Genomic DNA, 26,559 nt, shown 5'->3' on the forward strand with positions numbered 1-26,559 from the left:
TGCGTAGGATCGATCGTCGTGGAAAACGGAGGGAGGCTTATACCCAGCAGTGGGCGTCCGTGAGCTGATGTGATGATGATGATGTGATGATAGCCATGATAGCCATGAACATATTTGCAACAATTTTAGAATCATATCTGGTAAAATTCAAAAAACCAAGCAGTAAAAGAGAGATAACGCCGCGTTGGCGCAACGGTTACAGCCATGCATTGTAACTGTTGCGCTGGCAGTTGCGGGTTCCATTCCCGGACATGACAAACATTTGTATTGGTCATACAGGTGTTTGCCGTGGTCTGGGTGTTTGTGCAGTCCTTGTGGGTCTCCCCACCGTGCCTCGGAGAGCACGTTAAGCCGTCTGTCCCGGTTGTTATCATGTACACCTGATAGCGATCGTTACTTGTTGTAGGGAATATATCCGCCAACCCGCTTTGGAGCAGCATGGTGGATTAAGCTCTGATCCTTCTCCTACATGGAGAAAGAGGCCTATGCCCAGTAGTGGGATATTACAGGCTGAAGCGTATAAGAGACAGATATTGCGTTGAAATAGTTACTAAAAAAGTAGCAACAAATTAGAGATTGACCACTTTTCTACTGTAGCGGTGATTAATAAAGTTTTAATAAGGCATCAGTTTGATTCCCGCCAGGAGTGTGGACTTGTGGTTACAAATATTTGTCCTTGTGTGAGATACACCTAGCCTCACGTCTCTCGATCTTTTTTAACTGAGGTAGGCTACAAGAGGATATATCCTACTCAAAATCCTTACAGATAATTACATCAATGTAATACTACTTCCAACAAGCACTGTTGTGTTCTTTTGTAAGTCCGGTGACCAGAGTTCTTAGGGGGAGGGAAAAATTGGGAGTAGAGTCGGCAACGGGTTGTAATGCTTCTTGTTCTTGTTGTGAATTAAAAGTGTTGAGAAAAAGAAGAAGAAAATCATTAAAACTAATTGTTACAATAAACATACGTTGATTGCTTTCCTCGGTATTATATCTGCAATATCAATTTGTGATAGTATGGTAACTTAAGTAACTATTGTATTGTTAAACTTTCTGCCTAAGTATTATTGGACCCATTAATACTACTTCATAAGAACTAAGTTTTGCGGTGTCTCCTTGTCAAATTTCACTTTGACATGGTGTCAAGAACTTAACCCAAATCAAACAACGTGAAGTCTTAGTGTTAAATTAGTTTAATATTAATTTGTAAATAAATACATACACACATCTATCGATATTCACCGCAACCCCTATTTTACATAATAAGTAGGAAAAAAAATGATGATACTAAACAATATAAAATGCAAAAAAAATAAAGATTAAGTCAAATTTGACATTTTATTTTAAATACTGATACTATATTACCAAGTAAAAATTTAATTAATTAAACCTTAACTAAGGTCCTGTCACTGTTTCTACTTTTATAACATGCGTATGCTTTCGTCTTGTGTGTATTCCATCAAATTCGTTTTGTATTTCTTCCAACGTCTTACCCTTTGTTTCAGGTACGAAGAAATAGACGAAAATAATTCCTACAACGCATGTAACAGCAAAATGCCAGAGCGTCCATCCAGGTCTAACAATATCTACTAAATTTTGGTACAGCTTCGTTACACCGAACGCTAAAAACCAATGAAAACCAGCAGTAATGGCTGTCGCACGTCTTCTCACATTCGGTGGAAAGATCTCTCTCAGCATCAACCAAGGTATAGGTCCAACTCCAGCTGCATACACAGATACGAATATACAAAGAGTAAACAATGGCATCCAAGTATTATTTAGTGATATATTCGATGCTTTCAAATGGTAATATATAGCTAAACTTCCTAGACTAATTGCCATAGCCGTAAATGATATCAATAGTAAGACACGCCGTCTGACTTTTGTCAAAAACATAGTCGAGAAATATGTCGAGGATACTAAACAGAAACCTAAGATAATGGCAGCACCGGGAGGATTTAACGAAATGGAAAAAGTTTTGAATATCTTTTCTGCGTAAAAAAGGACAGGGTATATTCCGCTCATTTGTTGGAAAACCATCAATCCGAATGAAACGATCAACGCTTTAAATGTTGCTCTTGATTGAAACAGTTCTTTGAACGTGACTCTGTTTTTGGCGTAGCTTCTCAATTGTTCTTTCAGGGCTTTAATCTCTGCGTCCAAATCGTTGTCAATGCCTCGGAAATATCTCAAAGCTGCTTTGGCCTCGCCTTGTTTTCCTTGTGACATGAGATAAGTTGGTGATTCGGGTAGAAATATGAAGGCAATGAAGAAAGCAACAGGTATACTTGCGCAGAGTACTGAGAGCCAGGATGTGCTTTGAACCATGCCTGTAAACATCAAAGAATAAAATGTACTAATAAGCTACGTAACAAAATGATAATAAAAGGAATTGAATTAATCGATTCCCTTAAAAATTCTATTAAAACAATTTTAAAAAATGTAAATTTTGAAAACCAATGCATAGTTATTTGATTGCAGCTAAGAGCCCTTACATGCTAAGAAGTCCAAAAGGTTATATTAAAGCCTATAAAACCTAAATTCGAATAAAGCTTGCAACTATAAAATCGTTAGAATTACATTACCACAAGTTGAAAAGTTTACCTAAAATCCAAATGTTTACATATTCTATAGAAAATACTTTTCACGTCAAAGCGTGTATCGCGGGCAATCTTGTACAAGCATCAGAACGACGGACGTGCGAGAAATTGTTATGAGGGTTGAAGTGGCTATAAAATAAATATAAATTATTACGAGAGCGCTAGAGGGCAAGTTCAGGAATACTAAAAAGGGTACCACATCAGGTCTTCACATTCGCACGGATGGCTTCGTCTGGTACATTTTTTTCTCTTGGTGCAAAATCGTATTACTCAGGAAATTTCATTTCTATTTTTATAAGTGATAATCAACAAATAGGTTTCATATAGGATCATACCAATCATGATAATGTTAAGTTTTTATTTTATAAGTATGACACAGGTAAAACACTTACTTATAAGGATGTCTCAACAACGGTATCGTGTTATGTAAACGTTTTTTCTAAATAAATATTTTTTATTTTATTTTTTATTTTTACACATAAAAATATCTATATTAACAAAAATATACTAAAACTTGTATGAAGGCTCTGTCTACTCTCATTATTCATTTCTGGTGCTAACTTTATACACATAATTATAAGTTCATCTACACACACATACACACACAAACGTATCACAATTATTGGTACATGTATGTTATGGCCCAGACTACAGACGTTCAAATATTTGTCATTAGCGAAGACTAAATATGCGTTCGGTAACGCAACAGAAAATGATATCAAAATCGCTAATATCATAACATTTTTTTCGCATGGAAGGCATATTTCTAATGCTCCAAATAATATTACGAATAAAAAAAATAGTATTACAAATAACTGATTCATAATGATGCTCAATATATAATATTTACCGTATAAAATATTTACAAGAAGTAAAACAAGTTTGACTGAGAAACACGTAATGAAGCTACGTCTCTAAAACTCCAACAGTTTCCTTTTAACCGACTTCAGAAAAAGAGGAGGTTCTCAAGTCGGCTGTATTTATATATGTATATTACAACTTTTTAACCGACTTCCAAAAAAGGAGGAGGTTCTCAATTCGACTGTATTTTTTTTTTATGTATGTTACATCAGAACTTTTGCCCGAGTGGACCGATTTCGACAATTTTTTTTTTTTAAATCGAAAGGTGGTGTGTGTCTATTGGTCCCATTTAAATTTATTTGAGATCTAACAATTACTTTTCGAGTTATATCTAATAATGCGTTTTTACTTGACGCTTTTTTTCGTCGACCTACGTTGTATTATACCGCATAACTTTCTACTGGATGTACCGATTTTGATAATTCTTTTTTGTTAGAAAGGAGATATCCCTAGTTTAGTACCATGATAAGGAAACTAGGATCTGATGATGAGATCCCAGAGAAATCGAAGGAAACTCTTGAAAATCCGCAATAACTTTTTACTGGGTGTACCGATTTTAATAATTTTTAATTTAATCGAAAGCTGATGTTTGTCATGTGGTCACATATAAATTTTATTGAGATCTGATAACTACTTTTTGAGTAATCTTTGATAACGCGTAGTTACTTGACTATTTTTTCGACGATCTACGTTGTATAACTCGTCGATGTAATTGAAGTCGGTTTTTTTTCGTTTGCGAGCAAACACAATTATTACTGATTGACTTTGATGTTTTTTTTTTTTCGAAAGTTGGTTAGTGTCATGTGGTCCCATTTAAATTTAATTGATATTTGACAAGTACTTTTTGAGTCATCTTTGATATAACATATATATATATATATATATTATGATTTTAATTTTGAATTTATATTCAATACGGTGATAATTTGAGACAATTTATTATATTGACATATTTTTATTTTTATTTGAATTAAATTGAGTAAGTCATTATTTTAAGCTTTTAATTGATTGAATTTTACTTTTTAATTTAGTTGAAATTGTTATTTAAATTTAGTATTGATTGAATTTCGATTTTTAGTTTTAATTTTCATTGAATTTTAATATTAATTTTTGTTTGGTTTTTGATTTTAATTGCATTTTAGATAGAATTTTAGTATTGATTATGTTTTTAATGTTAAATATTGTAATTTTGGTTGAATTTTAGCATTTGTTTTAGTTTTTAATTTTAAATATTGTATAATATTGATTGAATTTTGGTATTGAATTCGGTGATGATTTAAATTTCGGTATTAATTGAATTTTAGTTAATTGATGATGATTTTAATTTTAGTGTTGTTTAATTGAATTTTTGATTTAGTATAATTTGTTTTGTCACAATTATTGAAACTAACATAGTTAAGGAAAAAAAAATGTAACTAACAAAAATATGGACTACGTCTGAAATAAATTATTATTATTATTATTATTATAACAGGTATGTCACTTGACTATTTTTTCGTCTACCTACGTTGTATTACTTGTCGATGTAGTTAAGTCGGTTTTTTTTCGTTTGAAAACAAGCACAATTCTTAAAGCTACAGTTTGTATTGACTGATTTAAGCTTTAATACTTATAAAATACAACATACCAATAATATAGCCAAAGAGAACGCCGCACGCAAAATGTACGTGATAGAAGTTGACAAGAGCCGGCAGAATATGCTTCTCAGCGATATCTTCAACGTATGGAGGGATCCCAACGCTGAAGGCGCCGACCGCCATGCCACCGACGAAACGACCCACGTACAGTCCGTACACATTTGGACTGTAGACAAAACAACACAGTCATAAATTTATAAAGCTTTCAAAGTAAAAGGTCCTCAGAAAGCTCTCAGATGCCTAAGGAAACTGTACCGACGGGTTGTTTTAGCTATAATATATAATTAGATAATAAAATAAAAATAATAATAACTTAAAAATAATATAGTTTGATTACTAATACACTATCCATACATATTAAGTATTAATACACAGCCTATATACAGCTGCCTTGATAAAAGTAGTACAATGTTCTAATCAAAGATTTAAATCATCTTTGGTTCTAATAAAAAATCTTACATTTACTAGCTGACACGGTTACAAACTGAAGATAGATAAAAAGAGGGCGCGGTAACCTCTATTTCTGATTCAGATTCGTAAGTTCCCTTGTTATTTATTTGACTGTCTAAATAGGCACAAAAAAGGCTTACTAGTCTAAGAAAAAGATTAATACCATATCAAATGGTAAATAAACTAATCAAATAACGCCACCTATCTACCTAAGATGGCGTTATTAGAAAGCGTCGTTACGCAATCAATGGGAACCCTATTAGGTTTCGATAGATGGCGTTACGAGGAACGTAACGAAGTCATACGTTCAATAGATTTTACTCCTCATAGTTTTTCCATACATATGCCTTACATGAAAATCGATTCTTAAGGGGTTAAGTAGTTAGAGTAGTTTGTAGTAAGTAAAGATAACAGTTGGTTGCTAACTATAACACAACCATTAAGTTGCTGACAGCAACAGACGACCGTGTGTTATAATATATTTACTGTTTAAATAGTCGGATTTTTATTAAGTAGACAATGAAATTATATCGTACCTAGAGGCAACCAGGATCCAGGACACAATCAACGGAAGAGCAAGGTAGAGCAGGGTCTTCTTCCTGCCGAAGCTTTCGGAGATGAGTCCAGCCGGTACAGCGCCAAGTAGCGCCCCGAGACATAGAAGCGACGCTACCCAGGACGCTTCAGACTCTGTGAGCTAAACAAAATTAACCAAATGATTGCTTGTTTTTTTAATTATTATTGTTTCACCGCAAAATTGTCATATTTAACCGACTTCAAAAAAAGACTCAATTCGACTATTATCTGAGTGGATCAATTTCGATTATTTTTTTTCCAATCGAAGGGTGGTACTTGTCAGGTGGTCTTATTTCAATTTGATTGAGATCTGACTAGTTCTTTTTTAACCAAGTTCAAAAAAGGGGAGTTTACATTCATCTCATTCTACATTCGACCGTATTTTTTTAATGTATGTTCGTCATTTATGAACCGATTTTGATAATTCTTTTTTTGTTGGAAAGGAGATATCTCAAGGGTAGTGCCATGATAAGGAAACCACGAGTCTATTACTCGTCGATGTAATTGAAGTCGGTTTTTTTTCGTTTGCGAGCAAACACAATTACCTATTCCTAAATATTCAAAACAGAGAATATTGACTTATCTTATCCTAATTATCCTAATTTACAACTTAATTTTCTTTTTGTGTACCTCGAAGGTGGCAAGTGCCTACTTGCTGGTAAGCGATTACCATAGCCTATAGACGCCTGTAACACCCTACCGACCCTACCCCAGATCCTTCACAGGAGCCCTGCCCACTTTGATCACCACAGAAACACACCACCACTTCAGAGCAGTATTATTTAAGATCTTCTGCAAGGTTGACGTACTTCCTCAGTCAGGCTACCCTTAATTTCGAGCAGGATTTTCCATGGCCTACCTCAATAAAACTAGTCTTTTTGAATTACTAATTTTGTTCATAAGTCTTCATCATCAGTTCAGCCTATCACAGTCCACTGCCGGACATAGGCCTCTACAAGTTCGCGCCAAAAATGGCGTGAACTCATGTGTTTTGCCCATAGTCACCATGCTGGGCAGGCGGGTTGGTGACCGCAGACCGTCTTTGGCCTGTGTATTTCAAAGCCAGCAGTTGGATGGTTATCCCGCCATCGGTCGGCTTTTTAAGTTTCAAGGTGGTCGTGGAACCGTGTTACCGTTTAGTCGCCTCTTACGACACCCACGAGAAGAGAGGGGGTGGCTATATTCTTTAATGCCGTAACCACACAGCATACTAATTTTGTAACCAGTAATAAAACCAATAAAAACAAAACGAACACACAAGTTTCATCAATTATAACAATACAAAATTACATCGACAAATATAAAAAAAAAAGTTCAAAATCTATTTCGTCCGCCATTATCCACACGACCCAAACAATAATTGATATTTGTTTAGGCATTGTTAAGTGGAAATTAAAACTCTCGTTTATTTATTTACATTAGAAAATTACTTGTTTTAATTTGTGGGAGCATTGAATTCCAGAATTTAATTTATGTACTTTTGTTTATGCAGAGAAACTATTTTGATATTTCAACATGAATGAAATTTCAACATTATGATGTACTCACCATAAATATGTACTTAATTCTGAAAATTCAACTTCAAAGCCAGTCTGAAGTGAAATTGAAGATACATGTTATCAAGCTAATCCTACTAATACTTTAGATGTGCAAATTTGTAAGGACGGATGAATGCTTGTTACTCTTTTGTGTAAAACTGTTGAACTTATAATTGCGTACGTTGAAGATTGAAGATCTAACATACGGGCAATTTTTTATTCTAATATTCCCACAAGATCGGTAACAACGCAGATAATTGTGATGTTCGATAGTTATAAATGCGAAAGTCTGAATGGACAGATGCTTACTCAATCACGACAGGAGGACCAAAAGAATAACAATACAGAGATAATTTATAGTATGGTATTCCATACATAGTTGCACAAGGCTACTTTTTATACCAGAATAACCTACACAGGTCCCGTGGAATAGTTTTACACGCGAAAAAAGATATGGGTGATATAGATTTAAAGATTATTTTCTAAAAATTTTAATTTACCTTGCACAAAAAAATGTACGTGATTTTTGGATAAAGGAGGAAGTCTAAAACTGTGATTAATAACGTAATCCCTTAACCTAAATATTGTACAGATGTATTGTAGAGATGATTAAAAGTATTCTGTCCCTGTTGCCTGTTCGAAAAAGATAAATTTTGATTGATGATTTAAAAAAATTGAGCGTGTTAGCTGACTTAACACACTAGTACTTACCACAAGTTTTGGATGAGTGCCATTCGTCGGAAAGCCTTCACTTCTTGCTGACGACAGCTGAAAACGAGAACACATTTAAAATTATTTATAAGATCCCTGTAAACGTATCTATACATATCAAAATAAATCGTTGAAATGTTTCGCGCATAACTTTCGCACGACTGCGTTAGTATTGTCAGAACAAGGATTTAAAAACGAAAAAATATGGTGGTACGAAATTCGAAGAATAATTTTATATAATGTATATTTTATATTATTTAAAAATAAATTTGTATTTATTTATGCCAGCGTTTAGTAATTATTAAATGTCTTATGTTGTAAATGTCGAAAATTAGTGAATCTGAGACGCATCATTTTCTTTTATTCACCAAATTATGCGTAGCAAAAATGGTTTGCCGAATTTTTTGGAAGATTATATCCAATACTGTGTAATTTTGAAGCGTTAAGGGCCCTTTAGATACAAAATAGGGACGTTATGGAGCTCCATAACCGTAGCTGCATTCAACACAAAAGTTTCAAATATGGGCTTCGTATAAAAAAGATATTTTTATTAATATTAGATATTTTTTACCGACTTCAAAAAGAAGAGGTTCTCAATTCGACTGGTTTTTTTATGTGCCTTATCTCAAACATTTTTACTGGGTGAACCGATTTCGATGATTCTTTTTTAATCGAAAGATGGTGTCATTAAAATTAACAGTTAAGTGAAAAACGTGTGCCATATGTTTTCAGTTGTTCACTATTTCTTACCATGTGTGTACGAGCTTGTATATGCATGTGTTGGGTGGGTGTGTGTGTGTGTGTGACTGATTATCGCGTCACTTTATAATTATTATTTTACCGTTATTATAAGATTCTTTAACTAACGTTAACAATAACACGTATATATCAATTACACAAAGCTGACTCGAAGTTATTGAGCATATCTAAGTTTTAGTGTGAATATCTAATAGTTCGTTAATACCACAACCCTAGGGCTGGCAGTCTTTAGAATAAATAAAATTAATTATTCCAAAATTCAGTTCATTCTTTTTATAAAACGCTATATGTCGTAATATTACCCGTCTGAAGTTTCAAAACGTAAAAAAAATATGTTATATTATTTAATTATAAATAATAAAATGCTTCAAACACAACGGTCCCCAGTAGGACTTTCTCCTGTGTCGGGGTCCGAAAACACACAACATTCACAAGCACAAACGCCCAGACTACGACAAACATCTGTATGGCCAATACAAATGTCTTTCTTCAGCGGGGATCAAACCCGCGACTGCCTGCGCAACAGCCAATCCTGTGACCGCTGCACCAACGCGTCGTCATAAGTTACTAGCTATTTAATAGTCTGCCTTAACAAATTAAACCTATTACCTTGACCCTGTTTCACCGTTTATTTATAAAGCTATCCGACGTATAAATAGTATCAAACAGGTGAAAGCTTACGACATACTTTTCTGTATCACCATTAAACTATATTTTATCTGTCAGATATTTCTATCCGAAACTTTAAATCTAAAATTTTATAATTTATTACTTCAGGTGAAACATGCCAGAAGATTCCAAAAACTGGTGAAATAATATAACCTTTAACTAAAATATTTGCATTCATTTTTCTGTTCGCTCAATGATTGACCGCTTGCACTTAACTCAGATAAAATGAATGTGTCAAAACAAAACAGTCAAATCTAAGATTAATAAATGAGTCAAAAGAAAATGAATGATTTTTTTTAGATGTAACAGTCGGCTGCCACCTATAACACAAGCATTAAAGAGAACAGACGACCGAGTGTGTGTGTGTGTGTGTTAAAAGATATTTATTTATTTATAATCAATAATATTAGTGATTTTAAAAACATGTAACGTATTATTAGACAAATATAGCTAAATATTAATAGGTTTATTACTAGGATTATTAATTAGTAATTACAGACGGTTGAGATTAGGTCTGTTGATTGGTACACGTGTTTCATTAAGCCATCTCGCGTCAAAACATTGCGTGACTTTAATTTGAACTATGTAATGTGTATGTTAATAGGATTTGGCTTGTTTATTTTACATATTTGTTTATTTAAATATTAACATGAACTAATTTTGTAATTTCACATTATTATACATATATAATTGTGTTTACTCCCAAACAAACAAAAACCCACGCCACGGAGGATTTGAGGAGGATGCGCGCTTTCTGGAAGCCGGACCGAACCGTTGGATTGGGTTTCAAAATGCTCAGATACTCGCGACAGAATGCCATTACATACGCTACTGGTACGGGAAGCCATTGAAATTAAATATATTAATTTTAATAGGGAAGACGGTTTCCAACTGTCGAGGGTGTGGAATATAGAGATTTAGGCAAACCCTTAAAAAATGTTATAAAAAAATTCGCGAATCGATACGGTGAGTTTCGTCTGATAGAACACGGAATCGAGTGTCGAGAGTACGTAAAACAAGGGATATTAGTAGGGGTAAAAGTGACAATAGTAGTGGTGACAAGTGTTTACACACCAAACATACGAGAAAGGAGTCCGGTATTGACACTTTTAATGCCGTCAAAACACATTTGTGTTTCATCTCCCCTGTACGCTCTATTACAGCGCTGCTGGGATGAGGAAACCATACCTCAAGACATGAAGGATTCAGAGATAGTTACCTTGTATAAGGGCAAAGGAGACAGAGGTGACTGTAACAATTACAGGGGTATATCTCTACTGAGTATTGCGAGAAAGGCATTTGCGAAGGTTGTTTTGAGAAGGCTAGACATATTGGCCGCTCGGATCTACCCAGAGACACAATGTGGGTTCAGATCTGGCCGATCTACTACAGACATGATTTTTACCCTTCGTCAACTGCAGGAGAAATGTCGAGAACATCAAGTACCGCTATACATGGCCTTTGTCGATTTAAATAAGGCATTAGACACCGTGAGTAGGGATGGGCTGTACGAAGTATTAAGCAAAATCGGGTGCCCTCCAAAGCTTTTAAACATCATACGGGCCTTCCACGACAACATGAGAGGTTCTGTCATATTTTATGGAGAAAGATCAACGCCTTTCAACGTTAGGCGCGGAGTCAGGCAAGGCTGCGTACTAGCCCCTACCCTCTTTGGGATTTTTCTATCAGCGCTACTCTTGACTGCGTTTGAGGGTTGCGGCGTCGGAGTACATCTGCACACAAGAAAGGACGGAAGACTGTACAACATTAATCTACTGAAGTCCAAAAATAAGCGTCTGGATCTAATTGCCAGAGAACTCCTGTATGCGGATGATGCTGCACTAGTCGCGAACTCTGAAGGCGAATTACAAGAATTGGTGACGAGATTTGGTAACGCCTGTCATCTGTTTTCTATGAGCGTAAATACCAGGAAAACCGTCATCATGGTGCAGGGCGTAAGTCAGCCTCCTGAAATCAGACTTGACGGCACCATCCTTGATGTAGTGGAACACTTCTGCTATCTTGGCTCCACCACCACCTCCTCACTCTCAGGCGACAGGGAGATAGATACCCGGATTGGCAGAGCATTGACCGCTTTTGGCAAGCTATTTGACCGCGTTTGGAGAAATAACAGGCTTACCACTCATACTAAAGTCCTTGTATACCAGACCTGCGTTCTTAGTATACTGTTGTACGCTTCGGAAACATGGACTACTTACACAAGACAAGAACGCAAACTTAATGCCTTGCATATGCGCTGTCTGAGGACTATTCTTGGAGTCACTTGGAGAGACAAAATGAGCAACGAGGTAGTTCTCTCAAAAACAGGCTGCTGTAGCATCACCGCAATGCTGAAACAGCGTAGATTGCGTTGGCTTGGCCACGTACATAGAATGGCCCCCGAGAGACTTCCACGTCAAGTAATGCTGGGTCAGATAGCGGACGCGAAGAGACCCGCAGGGCGCCCAGTGCTACGGTTTAAAGACTCCTGCAGGCGGGATATGATCAGCTTTGGGATCCCGATCGAATGCTGGGAAAATCGCGCCGAAATGAGATCCAAATGGTGCCATGACATCAAAATCGGAGTTGCCAAGCACGACGAAGACTGGCTCGAGAATATCAAGCAGAAAAAACTGCGCTATGCCTCATCTCCTCCTCCAACGGATTCGCGATTTAAGTGCAATCGATGTGGCAAGAAGTGCCGGGCGGCAATAGGGCTCTATAGCCATCAACGACGATGTGGGATCCTACCAACACACTAGCGCTGCAACAATCATCTGCAACAGATGCTGTGGCCAATATATAATGCCGTCAACATCTACGCTCAGTCACGTAAACAAGAATTCGTATATAATGTCGAAATATCGAACACAGCAAAATAAAAATAATTATAAATATGTAATTTGTCTTTTACAAACAATCAAATCTTTCCTCTAATATGAATGTAAATGTTGTTGATAGCCCTGAACATTATAATGAAGGGACCGCACGATAGGTTTATTCGGACGCCAATCGCAAGTTATATAACTTGAAGAGATTACACCAACCTGTTACGAGCTTAATTTAATTTAAAATTAACATTTCAACTTACTTAGAGATATTTATAAGGTACGATATTATATTATATTTCCTATACTTTGTAATATTATAAATACTATAAAATTGTAAAGTTAGTTAAGAATAGTAGTAATAGTTCCTTGAATTTGAATTTTACGGTTTCAAACCGAAAATTCTTACTATGTGGATAGTGTGGATAGTCCTAAGGAAGGCTATATGATATATAATATTTTAGTACCTTTTTTAACTGACATCCAAAAAAGAACGAGATTCGCAATTCGATCGTATTTTTTATCGTATTAGTTACCTCAGAACTGTTGACTGGGTGGACCGATTTCAATGATTTTTGTTTTAATTGAAAAATAGTACATATTCTGTGTTTCCATTTATATTTAATTGAAATCTAACAAGTGCTTTTTGAGTTACATGTAATAATGCGTATTTACTTGACTATTTTTTCGTCGACCTACGTTTTATTACACCGCGTAACATGTATATATCGACTTTGATGATTCTTGTTTTAATCAAAAGATGGTGCTTGTCATGTGGCCCAATTTAAATTTGATCGAGATATGATAAGTACATTCTGAGTAATATTTGATATCGCGGATTTACTTTATGACTATATGACTTTTTTGCGTCTACTTACGTTGTATTACTTGTAGATGTCGGTTTTCTTTTCTTTTTAAAAAAATATTTTCTAAAATGAACGCAGGTTAAACCACGGGAGACAACAAGTTTTATTATGTTACACTAGTTACACGCCCGCGACCTCGCCCGCGGTTATTTTATTATCAGCCTATGAAATACCTAGTACGTCTTGTAGGTTTGATCCTCCTCAGAGAACAATTAATTAAAAAGTAATATAAAATGTGACGTTCCTATGCATTACAACTCTAACTCTTAACAGTAACATCCAATTCGATAATTATTTCAAAATAATAAAAAATTAATTCGAAACGGTTAATCATTTCATATCTCAAAAAAAAAGTTTTAACGGCTCATACCCTCACACGAGTCCTCAGACATGCCTCAAAGTTTGCTCGACCACATTTAAATAACAAAGGTACCGAATTTATACGCTTTTATAACAATACAACGCACAGACTTCGGTCTTCTTATTAAAAGTTTGTAGGACACTCGAGATTATATTAAAACTAGCTTTTACCCGCGGCATTGCTCGCACTGAATTATTTTTAGTAAAAAGTATCCTATGTTACTTCTAATACCTCCAAGAATATACACACACATACACACACACAAACACACACTCACCATTTGTTGCCTTAGTTCTTGTATGTTCCAATCAAATAAACTTTAATCTTTTTATTTTTATTTTATTTTTTAAATTATAAACTTTAAATGCATTGTTTTTGTTTAAACTAACGGAATCGTATTAAGCTAATGGAAGGGACTGGACCCCACGACACAGGGAATCCTAGTGTGGGGACCAGAGACATACTGTTCTTCTTGTGACTCCATATAACTGATGTAATATGTGTTAATATTATGTACTAACGTTTGAAGAAATAAAGATTATTATTAAAGATTAATATGTGTACAAAGTTTCATGATGATCGGTTGAGTAGTTTTCGCGTGAAAGCGTAACAAACAAACTTACATTCACATTTATAATATTAGTAGGGATACATCATTTTGAGGCGACCTTGAAATGTAATGTTACACATTTGGATTTAAATGATAATTTAATTTTTTTTTTTTCTTATGTTTACGCGAATTTCACTCGATACAATCTAAAAAACTCAATAAACCACGATAAAATCCAAAAAAGATGTTTCATTGTTATTTTTAACCGACTTCCAAAAAAAGGAGGAGATTCTCAATTCGAATGTATTTTTTTTCTTTATGTATGTCACTTCAGAACTTTAGACAGGGTGGATCGATTTCGACAATTTTTTGTAATCGAAAGGTGGTGTGTGTCATTTGATCTCATTTAAATTTATTTGAGATCAACAACAACAACTACTTTTCGAGTTATATCTAATAATGCGTTTTTACTTGACTATTGACCTACGTTGTATTAAACCGCATAACTTTTTACTGGGTGTACCGATTTTGATGATTATTAATTTAATCCAAAGCTGGTGTTTATCATGTGGTCAGATTTAAATTTCATCGAGATCTGACAATAACTTTTTAAGTAATCTTTGATAACGCGTAGTTACTTGACTATAATTTTCGTCTACTTACGTTGTATTACTTGTCGGCGTAATTGAAGTCGGATTTTTTTTTCGTTTGCGAGCAAATACAATTATAAATATAATCATTATATTTGTTTGCAAAGAAAAAAAACTACTTCAATTACACCGACCAGTAATACAACGAAGGCAGACGAAGAAATAGTCAAAAAAATACAAATATTGATGACTCAACAAGTACTTGTAAAATCTCAATTACGTACATTTGAATATCACCACATGATACATGATATGCACCAACCACCTTTCGATTAAAAAGAAATCATCGAAATCGGTCCACCCAGTAAAAGTTATGAGATAACAATACACATTAAAGAAATACAGTCGAAATAAGAACCTCCTCCTTTTTTCAAAGTCGGTTAGAAAGTGCTTCTGAAGCCTACTTAAAGAAAGGAACTTTTAATTTTGGTTTTGCAACAGAACTTTACCTTCTCGATTTTTCTCAGAACAATCCCAGTGTCTCAAACTACATCTTAATTCAATTAAGTCAACTGTAAGTCCCTTAAATACGAGTTCACAACCCGAGTTTAAGATTCATCCACTCCGAAAGTAATCTCTGTCTTGGGCTACTTTGGTTTAAGTACAGACTAACGTGTTCAAAAATAATTTCTATGTAGCATTATTTTAAAGTTTTTTTTTTTAGGTCGGCAAACAAGCGTACGGCTCACCTGATGGTAAGAGATTACCGTAGTTTATAGAAGCCTACAATACCAGAAGCATCGAAAGCGCGTTGCCGACCCAATCCCCAATCCCCCCAGGAGCTCTGGTCACCTTACTCACCAACAGGAACACAATACTGCTTGAAAACAGAATTATTTAGCTGTGGTCTTCTGTAAGATCGAGGTACTACCCCAGTCGGGCTGCTCCATATTTTGAGCAGGAAATTCCTGCTGTGCCCTACCTCAGTTAGCTTCGAGTTAATGTCGATAGTGAAAAGATTATTTTAAAACTCATTAAAAAATAGAATTGGTACCTCTTTCTCTCAGTCTGAGAAATACACAAATGCACACACAAAGAAAGAAAGAGAAAGACAAGCCTACTACTAACAATATTTTCGATACTAAATAATTTTGACCTAAATTTCAGACAAGATTCTTATAAAGTGCAAAATTACTGGAGCTTTACAATTTATGAAACAGATAAAGAATCGCATACTTTATCATTTTAATAGCACATTTATTTAAGGTACTAACTGTGCCATGTGGATTCATCCGCGTCAATTTGAGCAAAAAAGTACTAAAGTATAAATATAGCCTATAACACACTCGGTAAATAGACTATCCAACACAAAAACAAAATTTCAATTATTGGAATCGGTAGTTCCTGAGATTAGACCGTTTTAACAAACAAACAAACTTTTCAGCTTTATAATATCTAATATAAAAAATTCTCGGGTCGCGATGTTTGTAGTTAAACTCCTCCGAAACAGCTTGACCGATTCTCATGAAATTTTGTGTGCATATTGTTCTGAGAATCAAACATCTGTTTTTCATCCCCCTAAATGTTAAGGGTAGTCCACCCCAAACATTTTTTTTTTTAATTTTAGATAAATTATTTATTTTTTATTTTATTATGATTTGGCGTTGAAAAATACATACAACCCTAAATTTTCACCCTTCTACCACCAACCCCTATTTTTAAATAGCATTTAGCGATAAGACAACGTTTGGCGAGTCAGCTAGTTAGTATATATATTACAAGCATGTATGTTATGTAACAATGGAAAGCTAATAACGTCTGTTACTTCAGTTTTCTTTACAAAAAAAATTACTTTCTTAATAATTGTATTCGTTCCCAAATCAGAAAAAACAACTTCAAATAACTTCGATAACTATTCGTTAGATGTCGCTCGATTAAAGTTTGTCCACATAACAAGCATAAGTTTTAAATAAAAAAAAAATCGTCTAAATACACCCAGTAAAAAGTCAATACACAATAACAGTGTCGAACTGACAACCTAGTTATGTTGGACCAAAGCATGAGAACAATAGAAGTAAATGCTTAATCAGCGGAATAGGAATAACAAATGATTTCTCACGTTGTCTCATGCTTTGGGATCATATGTCTTGGGAAAGTTTTATTAGAAATAAATCGGATTAATCTTCTGTTCGGACGTGTCCATTGTAATTTTAAATAATTTCTAATTAAATAATTTTAGTGTAATTATTGTAATATTTTTTTAAAAAGCCCTTTCGCGCTCCCGTAAACTTGTCTACCTCGTTCTTTTTTTTTTTTTTGAAGTTGTTTAAAAAAATCAATAATACATATTTTAGTATCTCTAACAAAAACAGATTCTTAAACATTTTTAAAAACGCAGACACGTAACGCTCGTCTGCAGAACCGAAGACATTTTCTCGTTGAATAGAGTTAGTATTTATTGCCTAAGTTAGCAAAATAGTATTTACAGCGACCGACACTCTTGCTATTACTAACCGCTTGAAATTCAAATTTACTATTCTTTAAAATAAATTACGATTAAAACATAAATATTCAGTTCGGGGATATTTAAACAAAATGGATCTAACGAAAATATGTGCTTTAAAAATGATTGATAAAAAGTCTAATAACAACATATTTAACAGAACAGAATATTTAACAGAATAAAATAATACACAATTTTTTTTAGGATAGGGTCGGCAACTCGCTTGCGATGCTTCTGATGTTGCAGACGTCTATAAGTTACAGAAATCGCTTATCATTATTGATCTATGCTTACCATCAGGTGAGCCGTACGCAGGTTTTCCGAACTAGTTATATAAAGAAAAAAAATCTTTTAATGCGTGGTTCGAAATGAAAACTTCTTTTTAACCGACTTCCAATAAAGGAGGAGGTTCTAAATTCGATCGTATTTTTTTACGTATGGTACATCAGAACTTTTGACTGGGTGAAGCGATTTCTATAAATTTTGTTTTAATTAAAAGGTGTAGCGTGTCATTTAGTCTCATTTAAATTTAATTACGATTTGAGAAGTACTTTTAGAGTTATATACTTGACTATTTTTTCGTCGACCTACATTGTATTAAACCGCATAATTTTTTACTAAGTTTATCGATTTTGATGATTCTTACTTTAATCGAAAGCGAATGCTTGTCTTGTGGTCACATTTAAATTTGATCGAGATCTGATAATTTCTTTCTGAGTAATCTTTGATAACGCGGATTTACTTAACTATTTTGCGTCTACTTACGTTGTATTACTTGTCGATGTCGGTTTTCTTTTCTTTAAAAAAAAATTTAAAATGAACGAGGGTTAAACCGACCGCGGGTGACCGAGATCTGATGGCTACTTTTTGAGTAATCTTTGACAGCACGCATTTACTTCTATTGATTCACATTGGAAGTTACAGATTACGTACTTAAAAATAAACTACTATTATCAATCTACAATAAAATTATAATAATGCACCATTCGTATTACAATAACAGACATTTAACCGATCTACATGAATTATCTAGGAGAGGACAATAAGCATCAGAAAAATTATAAGCAAAACAATTATACCTTCGCTCGGCACACGGCGCGTCTCCGTTGTTTAATATTCGCTCATTGTTCAATCAATCGCTTGTCATGATCTGATGAAAGGTATATTTTATCGTCTACTTACGTTGTATTACTTGTCGATGTAGTTGAAGTCGGTTTTTTTCGTTTGCGAGCAAACACAATTATGTTATTGTGTTGGACAGCCCATTTACCGAGGAATGATGTAGACTATTTTTCTCAAATTAACGCGCGTGGAACCGTGGAACATAACTAGTCAATAGTAAAAAAAACGCTAGGTAAATATCCTAATAAAATTTTATTTAAATTATTGTGTATGTCATTTGCATGTCTGTACACATAGTGCACGTTCTTTTCTATTTACTTTCTGTCGTAAGTGACGTATGTCTACGTAGCGGGACATATTTATTCAATTTATAAAAGGAATGTTCTGTTAAAGAATGCCAATTTCTGTGCTGTGTGGCTACGGCACTAAAGAATTTAGCCACCCCTCTCTTCCCGTGGGTGTCGTAAGAGGCGACTAAGGGATAACAAGGTTCCACAACCACCCTGGGACTTAAGAAGCCGACTGATGGCGGGATAACCATCCAACTGCTGGCTTTGAAATACACAGGCCAAAGACGGGCAGCAGCGTCTTCGGTGCGACAAAGCCAGTACTGCGGTCACCAACCCGCCTGCCCAGCGTGGTGACTATGGGCAAAACACATAAGTTCACGTTATTTTTGGCGTAAACTTGTAGAGGCCTATGTCCAGCAGTGGACTGTATAGGCTGTAATGATGATGCCAATTTCGAGTTTAAATGCTTAAATTTTCATAAGTAACTTTTTTAACCCTGGAATAGTTCGGCTTTCTACAAAACGTGAGTTATCGCGTAAGGAGCATTTCACTGACCACGTAGAAAATGTTTCTTTTTGTTCAAATAACATATAAGTTACAGAATGACTTTGATAGGTAAGAATAAAACAGAAACTATAAGGTTATCACATATAAGGAAATCAAATATATTAAAGTTTAGGTTTTCAACTCAAAAATATTGAAAATATTAAACGAATGATAAGATTGAGTCCTTAAAACAAATTGCTATGAGAAATTTAAAGCAATTTTGTTTGACGTGACAACGTCTAATAAATCGATGAACACCGGCTGCATGCACGAAAGGATGACTCATTGTCCCGTTACGTTGATTGGACGCTTGCACCGCATTTATCTTTCTCCCACTCGACTGGCCGTCCGAGGAGATGTTTAGTTATGACGTTGTCATGTTAAACTATCGTCCGTAAACCAACTTTACAGACAACTATTTTTTTTTTTTTTTGTTACATGTTTATCTTAAGCTACACAGATGTGCAATTGTAATACTCTAAAAATGTAAGCTTTTGCTACTGATACCACTTCGACAAAATTAAATTATAATTAAATTTTTAAAGTAATACTAATTTTTGAATACTGCTAATTACAATAAAAAATTGGTAAAAAAACTTTTTAAGTTAAACGGTTTTATGTTAAACATACATTGCAATGTTTAAGATAAATGTACTAAAAACCAAAAAATAATAAAATAGATACAGTCGTGGGAATTATAAACATATGCATAGACTAGACTAAAATAAAACAATGGGGCACGTCAATTGTCTACAATCGTTGATTAAAATGTTTGTTTTGTAATGTTACACTATAATTAGGCAGTTGTTCAACCGACAAAGATGGACGTGTGATAAGTAGGGCTAGAATGTGGAAACAAGCTAGCAAGCTCGATTATAAGCGAGTTTTAGGGTTTCATAGTGGTGAGCGAGTAGTACTTTTATCATATGTTTTGTCGATTAAAGACAAACTACGAGCAGTGAAACGATTCCTCGCCAGCCAGCAGTGTGAATGTCCAACGATAAACTAGTTGAAACATCTCTTTTATTTACATGGAGTGTATAACTATTGGAATTTCCATGAGCAAGAAAATAGTAAGTAATTTCCTCACCGTCTGCGGGCCAACTGCCTATTTTAACGACGAATTAAACGATTCTTCTATCGCACATTAAGTCGATAATTTGTAGACAATTGACGTGCCCCACGGTTTTATTTTAGTCTAGTCTATGCATATGTTTATAATTCCCACGACTGTATCTATTTTATTATTTTTGGTTTTTAGTACATTTATCTTAAACATTGCAATGTATGTTTAACATAAAACCGTTTAACTTAAAAAGTTTTTTTTTACCTATTTTTATTTTCTAGTTTTTAGTTTTTATTTCGCATTCTGTTTAATTCATTTAGTGCTTCATTATTGCAAGGCCCATCTTAAATATTGAGGTTGTATAGTGCACTGTATTCTTCTTGTCAAGCCCTTTTATTTGATACCCATATTGGTGGGATTGATAAAAAAATTTTATCAGACATTTGGTAGCGGCGGCCAGCTGCATAGTAAATTGTATTCTACTTGTTGAGACCTTGCATTTGATACCCATGTTGATGGGATTGATAAAATCTAAGTTATCCGCCATTTTGTAGAGGCCGCCATCTTGGATTTTAATTTTATATAGTACATTGATTATACTGGTTGAGCACTTTCATTTGATACCCATATTGATGGGATCGATAAAACAAAATTTCAGATTAATCGGTTGACAGGAAGAGGGTGAAATTTGAATTACTAAATTTGACCCAAGAATAAATAATAAATAAAAAATAAAACAAACGGGGTGAGCTAAATAAAACCGTTTAAAAATGCCTTATGTCAAAACCAAAACAACGTGAAATTTGATAAGGCACGTTTATTAAACTATTTAAAAACTCGGATAAATTTCCCTCCTACTCAGATTCCAAAAGAATAGTTTAAGCTCACCTTTCAGAAAACAATTTTTGAAGTGTGATATTGATTACATTCCTAATTGTAAATATTTTACAATAGTATCAAAAACAAGTTTCAATTATTTAAGAATTCTATAAAATATTTTGACTATTGGACGACTAAAATAAATTTTAAAGTAATATTTATTATAACTTTTTTTTAATAATTTAAGTAATTATGTGCACACGGTATAACAACTGCTCTCCTGTCTTTATTGCATTAATTGCTCAATTATTATTCATTAAAACCATGACACATTGGTACGCATACCTTGGTAGGCATAGCTCTTGAAAATTAAATAAAATATAATCAGATAAATTTGTACGATTTTTATTTTTGTGTTACGTACAAATTTAAAAATAGCACGGTGTCGTCTCCTGTCAAAGATTTTCATTGTAATATGAAACTTTGAATAGTTACGGGTTTCTGTAAAGAGCTCACTATAGACGGCGCCACGGTTCGCTTAAACCGAATATTAAAATCATCATATCAAAAATTTCGATCCAGCGAGTACATCGTTCCATAGCTTAATTGACCAGAGCACGGTCAGTCGGAGATGCAGGTTTGATCCCCGCTGGAACGGTCGATTTTTGATATGATATTAAAAAATGTTTATAATTAGATAAGTTTCATAAAAATCATAAATAATCACATTTATGTAAATTAAATTGTAAAAGTATCTAATAAATATATTGTTGGAACGAAGTTCCTTATGGGTTGTTGCAGAGGGGTACCCTATGCGGCGATAAACGTCCGTAACGTTAAACAAAGCGTAAGATTTTTATGTAAGTCACGTATGATCTATACAATGTCTAATCTAGTCTAGTAGTCTACGTGATGACTGTTATTATTATTGCAGTTTGTTATTATTTTGTTATATATTTTTATAAATAATTGTAGTAACAAGAAAGAAGAAAAAGGTGTTAAGATAATTATGTAAATTAGTTTTTATTTTTATTTTTACCGATAAAAAAATTATAATAATAAATATAACACGAACATTTTTTTTTTCCTCGAACAGAACTTGAATTAATATCTATACATATAATAAAATGGTAGGAAAGTCAAAACTGTACATTGAATATTTTTTTAAAAGAATACTTGGGGTGTGATCTACAATCGATATCGAAGCCAAAAATATAGTTTTTAGAATTTTTGTCTGTTTGTCTGTATGTATGTCCGGTATAAACTAAAAAAGTACTGCATGGATTTACTTCAAATTTGGCACGAATATTATTAAGAAGTCGGGTCAACATATAGGCTACAAATTATGACGCTATCACCTACGAAGAACGAGCAGTGAACCTATATTTCTTCAACGCATTCTGTAACAACGTGTAATCTAACGACGCATATTATTTTGAATCTTGTTATTATGTTAATAACCATGCTATAAGCTAGCTTCATACTATAAATAAAGACATTCTGTAGTATATTTAGTATCAGCATTGCACCCGTGCGCAGCCGGGGCGGGTCGCTAGTTTTATAATAAAGAACTTCGTTCCTATCTGGTGCCCCACGACACCACACGGATTTTTATAAATAAATACCCACCTCAAGTTGTCCAGATGTAAATAATGGTAGAGCAGACGAAGACCAGGCAACGCAGACGCCAGCAGCAAATGCTCCTAGGTTAACTGAAAATAAAAATAAAGAGGTTTTCATAATTATGACTAGCCCTTTGTTGGATTGTAGTGCTCTCTGCTCCGAGGGTTCTTCTTCCGAGGTCACTAGGTCGGCAAACAAGCGTGCGGCTCACCTGATGGTAAGCGATTACCGTAGCTTATAGACACCTGCAACACCAGAAGCATCGCAAGCGCGTTGCCGACCCAATCCCCAATCCCCCCAGGAGTCTAAAAAAAAGATATATCAGCTGGCTGCTGCCTATATAATATATATATATATATATATATATATATATATATATATATATATGTATAAGACAAGCATTAGATGTTGCTTACTGTAGAGACAGACGACCGAGTGTATACGTTATAGCTATATATAACGCAAAATACACACACACCACGTAGTAAATACAATAACACAAAAGACTCAACAACAAAGGGTTAACGTTAAATGCAAGATAAGGTAACCTTATCTTAAATTAGAAATCTCTTCCTTAAAGGTTTTTAAACAAAGTTAGTATGTGATTCAAAGCAATATACGAAAATAATATTTTTTTATTCGAGATTAAGAACTGGAATTTTAAATAATTGTGTTTATTATCATACAAAAGATAATTGTGTTTGCTGGCAAACGAAAAAAAAAACCGACTTCAATTACATCGACAAGTAATACAATGTAGGAATAGTCAAGTAAATATGCATTGTCAAAGATTACTTCAAAATTTGTAATCAGATCTCGATGAAATTTAAATGTGACCACATGATAAACATCGGCTTTCGATTAAATTAAAAATCATCAAAATCTGTATACCCAGTGAAAAGTTATGCAGGTTTTTGAGGGATTCCCTCGAATTCTCTGGGATGCCATCATCAGATCCTGGTTTCCTTATCATGGTACCAATTGTTATAAAGTTTTTAATTAAAGATTTTAGATTTAGATTATTTAGATTTTAGTTAAAGATTTTGTAAATATTTTCGTCGAGAATCTTTTTCATTTCAGCCTATCGCAGTCCACTGTTGGATATAGGCCTCCCAAAGTTCGCGCCATAATGTTTGGCTCATTTGTTTTGCCCATAGTCACCACGCTGGGCAGGTAGGTTAGTGACCGCAAGGCTGGCTTTGTCGCACTAAAGACGTTGCTGCCTATCTTCGACCTTTGTATTTGAAAGCCAGCAGTTGGATGGTTATCTCGCCATCGGTCGGTTATTTAAGCTCCACGGTGGTAGTGAAACTGTTATCCCCTAGTTGCCTCTTACGACACCCACGGGAAGAGAGGGGGTGCCTATATTCTTTTCTGCCGTAACCACACACCGGTCTATCACATCTATGAGTATCTTTTACTGTGCTGTTAGTCGTACCAGTTAAATTGAAACTATAGATCGCCATTTTTTTTTTTTTTTTATTTTAGTAGATAAGGCACAGTAGGAAAATTCTCGGGGAAGGTGAAGCACCTCCATAAATAAAAACACTGCTGTAAATAACATTACTTTTAAGTAGTGTCGTGTTCCTGTGGTGAATAAGGTAACCAGAGCTATAGGGGAGGGTCAGAGATAAGGTCGACAACGCGATGATAATATCTCTTGGAGTTGCTGACATCCATAAGCTACGGTATCGGCTTATGTTCAAGTGGATCGTATAATTTTTTCCACCTATGTAATAAAAAAGTAAATGTAATACGCTTCAGCCTGTAATATAATACTGGGCATAGGCATCTTTCTCCATGTAGGAGAAGGATCAGAGCTTAATCCACTACGCTGCTTCAATGCGGGTTGGTTGATATATTCCTTTCTATGAGTAACGATCGCTATCAGGTGTACATGATAACAACTGGGACCGACGGCTTAACGTGCTCTCCGAGGCACGGTGGGGAGAATCACAAGGACTGCACAAACACCCAGACCACGTAATAAGATAGTAAATAAATGTAATAATTTGTTCCTGATTACCTATGCCTGTTGCAATGTACTGAGTAGTTATTCCAGATGTATCTCTCTTTATATCTGGAACAGTTTCTAATCGCTGTAGAATCTTTGAGTGACCATTTTTCGTATCCGATATTTCCGTATGTGATACTCCGGCTTCAGCATCAATTGTTCCATTCTGTTCATCCACTGAAACAAATTAAAGATGATTTATATTGACAGTTATTTGCACACTCTTAACGTCTTGTTTTTAATTTGGTTAGCAATGTTTATTAAATGAATCACAATAGTTATGTGTCATAATTTTGATCCCTTTAACTTGGTATCAGATTTTTTTATATAACTAGGTCGGCAAACAAGCGTACGGCCCACCTGATGGTAAGAGATTACCGTAGCTTATAGACGCCTGCAATACCAGAAGCATCGCAAGTGTGTTTCTAACCCAATCCCCAATCGCCCCAGGAGCTCTGGTCACCTTACTACCAACAAGAACACAATACTGTTTGAAAACAGTATTATTTAGCTGTGATCTTCTGTAAGGTCGAGGTACGTCCCCAGTCGGGCTGCTCCATATTTTGAGCAGGAAATTCCTGCTGTTTAAATTATATTCGTTTTTAATGAATTAACACCAGCTTAAGGACCAATCCTTCTATTACTTATACATAACAACTTCTTCTGTTATATTATCAGTGTCCTTAAAGTAAAAACTAATAAGCGGCTAGACAATAAAGAAAAACGACATATAACAAATACTCAGATTTCTATTCTACCGCTTAGTTTAGAATCTGAATAAACACACTTCATTATTTTGCTACTTCATTATCTATCTCATGTTCATTTCGTGCTATCTTTAAAAACAGGTATCTTCAATAGCAAAAAATCAACAAAATTATATGTACAGTCAAAACTGAAATACAAATACTACAATTAAAAGGCTAAATAGTTCCGGAAATGCTGAAGTTACTGAAATTGCAAATAGCAATTACTCTATTAGCCGATGTCGTAATTAGCACTGATAAATTTATGATAAATAGTAATTATAAAGGAGAAATAGTCAAACTGTTGACATGTATGATGAACCATGAATTGTGTTATACAACCAACAATAAAATAAACGTATAAAATCATATTAAATTAACATAAACAACATATTACTATTAGATAAATTCAATTTTATCACAACTTTATAAATAAAACAGCAAGTAATGTCTCCGCTCAGTTGGCATAGTCAAAACTCAAATGTTTACTTAAAATAACAACGAACCTACTACAAGATAAGTTACTTGGTTAATTTCACAAATCACATGTGACATAATTGAAAACCAGCAGCCTAAATCTCTCAATAAAATCGGTTGATTAAAAGAACTTATCAATAGACAGAGTTAACTGATAGTGCATCAATTACAACATAAAGCAACTTGTATCTAATATCAACACTATAAATAATGGATAAAGCTTATTTTAATTGAAAACTTTTGCACAACAACATGTAAATGTATGACTGGCATGACTATGGGCAAAACTCATGAGTTCACTCCATTTTTGATGCGAACTTGTGGAGGCCTATGTCCAGCAGTAGACTATATTAGGCT

General features: G+C 34.4%; 1 protein-coding gene across 1 annotated transcript in view; it reads right to left on the reverse strand.

Moving 5' to 3' along the window:
- Nucleotides 1-1,316: 1,316 nt before the first annotated feature.
- The window catches only part of LOC123665138 (hexose transporter HXT8-like), a 51,755-nt gene continuing 26,512 nt past the window's right edge, over nt 1,317-26,559 (reverse strand). Inside the window, exons 3-8 of the mRNA XM_045599484.1 lie at nt 24,992-25,156; nt 22,968-23,054; nt 8,374-8,420; nt 6,085-6,245; nt 5,089-5,264; nt 1,317-2,330 (exon numbers count right to left, since the gene is read on the reverse strand). Of these exons, the coding sequence (XP_045455440.1) occupies nt 1,396-2,330; nt 5,089-5,264; nt 6,085-6,245; nt 8,374-8,420; nt 22,968-23,054; nt 24,992-25,156 (1,571 nt within the window). The 3' untranslated portion in view covers nt 1,317-1,395. The remainder of the gene's footprint in view (nt 2,331-5,088; nt 5,265-6,084; nt 6,246-8,373; nt 8,421-22,967; nt 23,055-24,991; nt 25,157-26,559) is intronic.

The sequence above is a fragment of the Melitaea cinxia genome, chromosome 23, assembly GCF_905220565.1.
Source record: "Melitaea cinxia chromosome 23, ilMelCinx1.1, whole genome shotgun sequence".
Lineage (NCBI taxonomy): Eukaryota > Metazoa > Arthropoda > Insecta > Lepidoptera > Nymphalidae > Melitaea > Melitaea cinxia.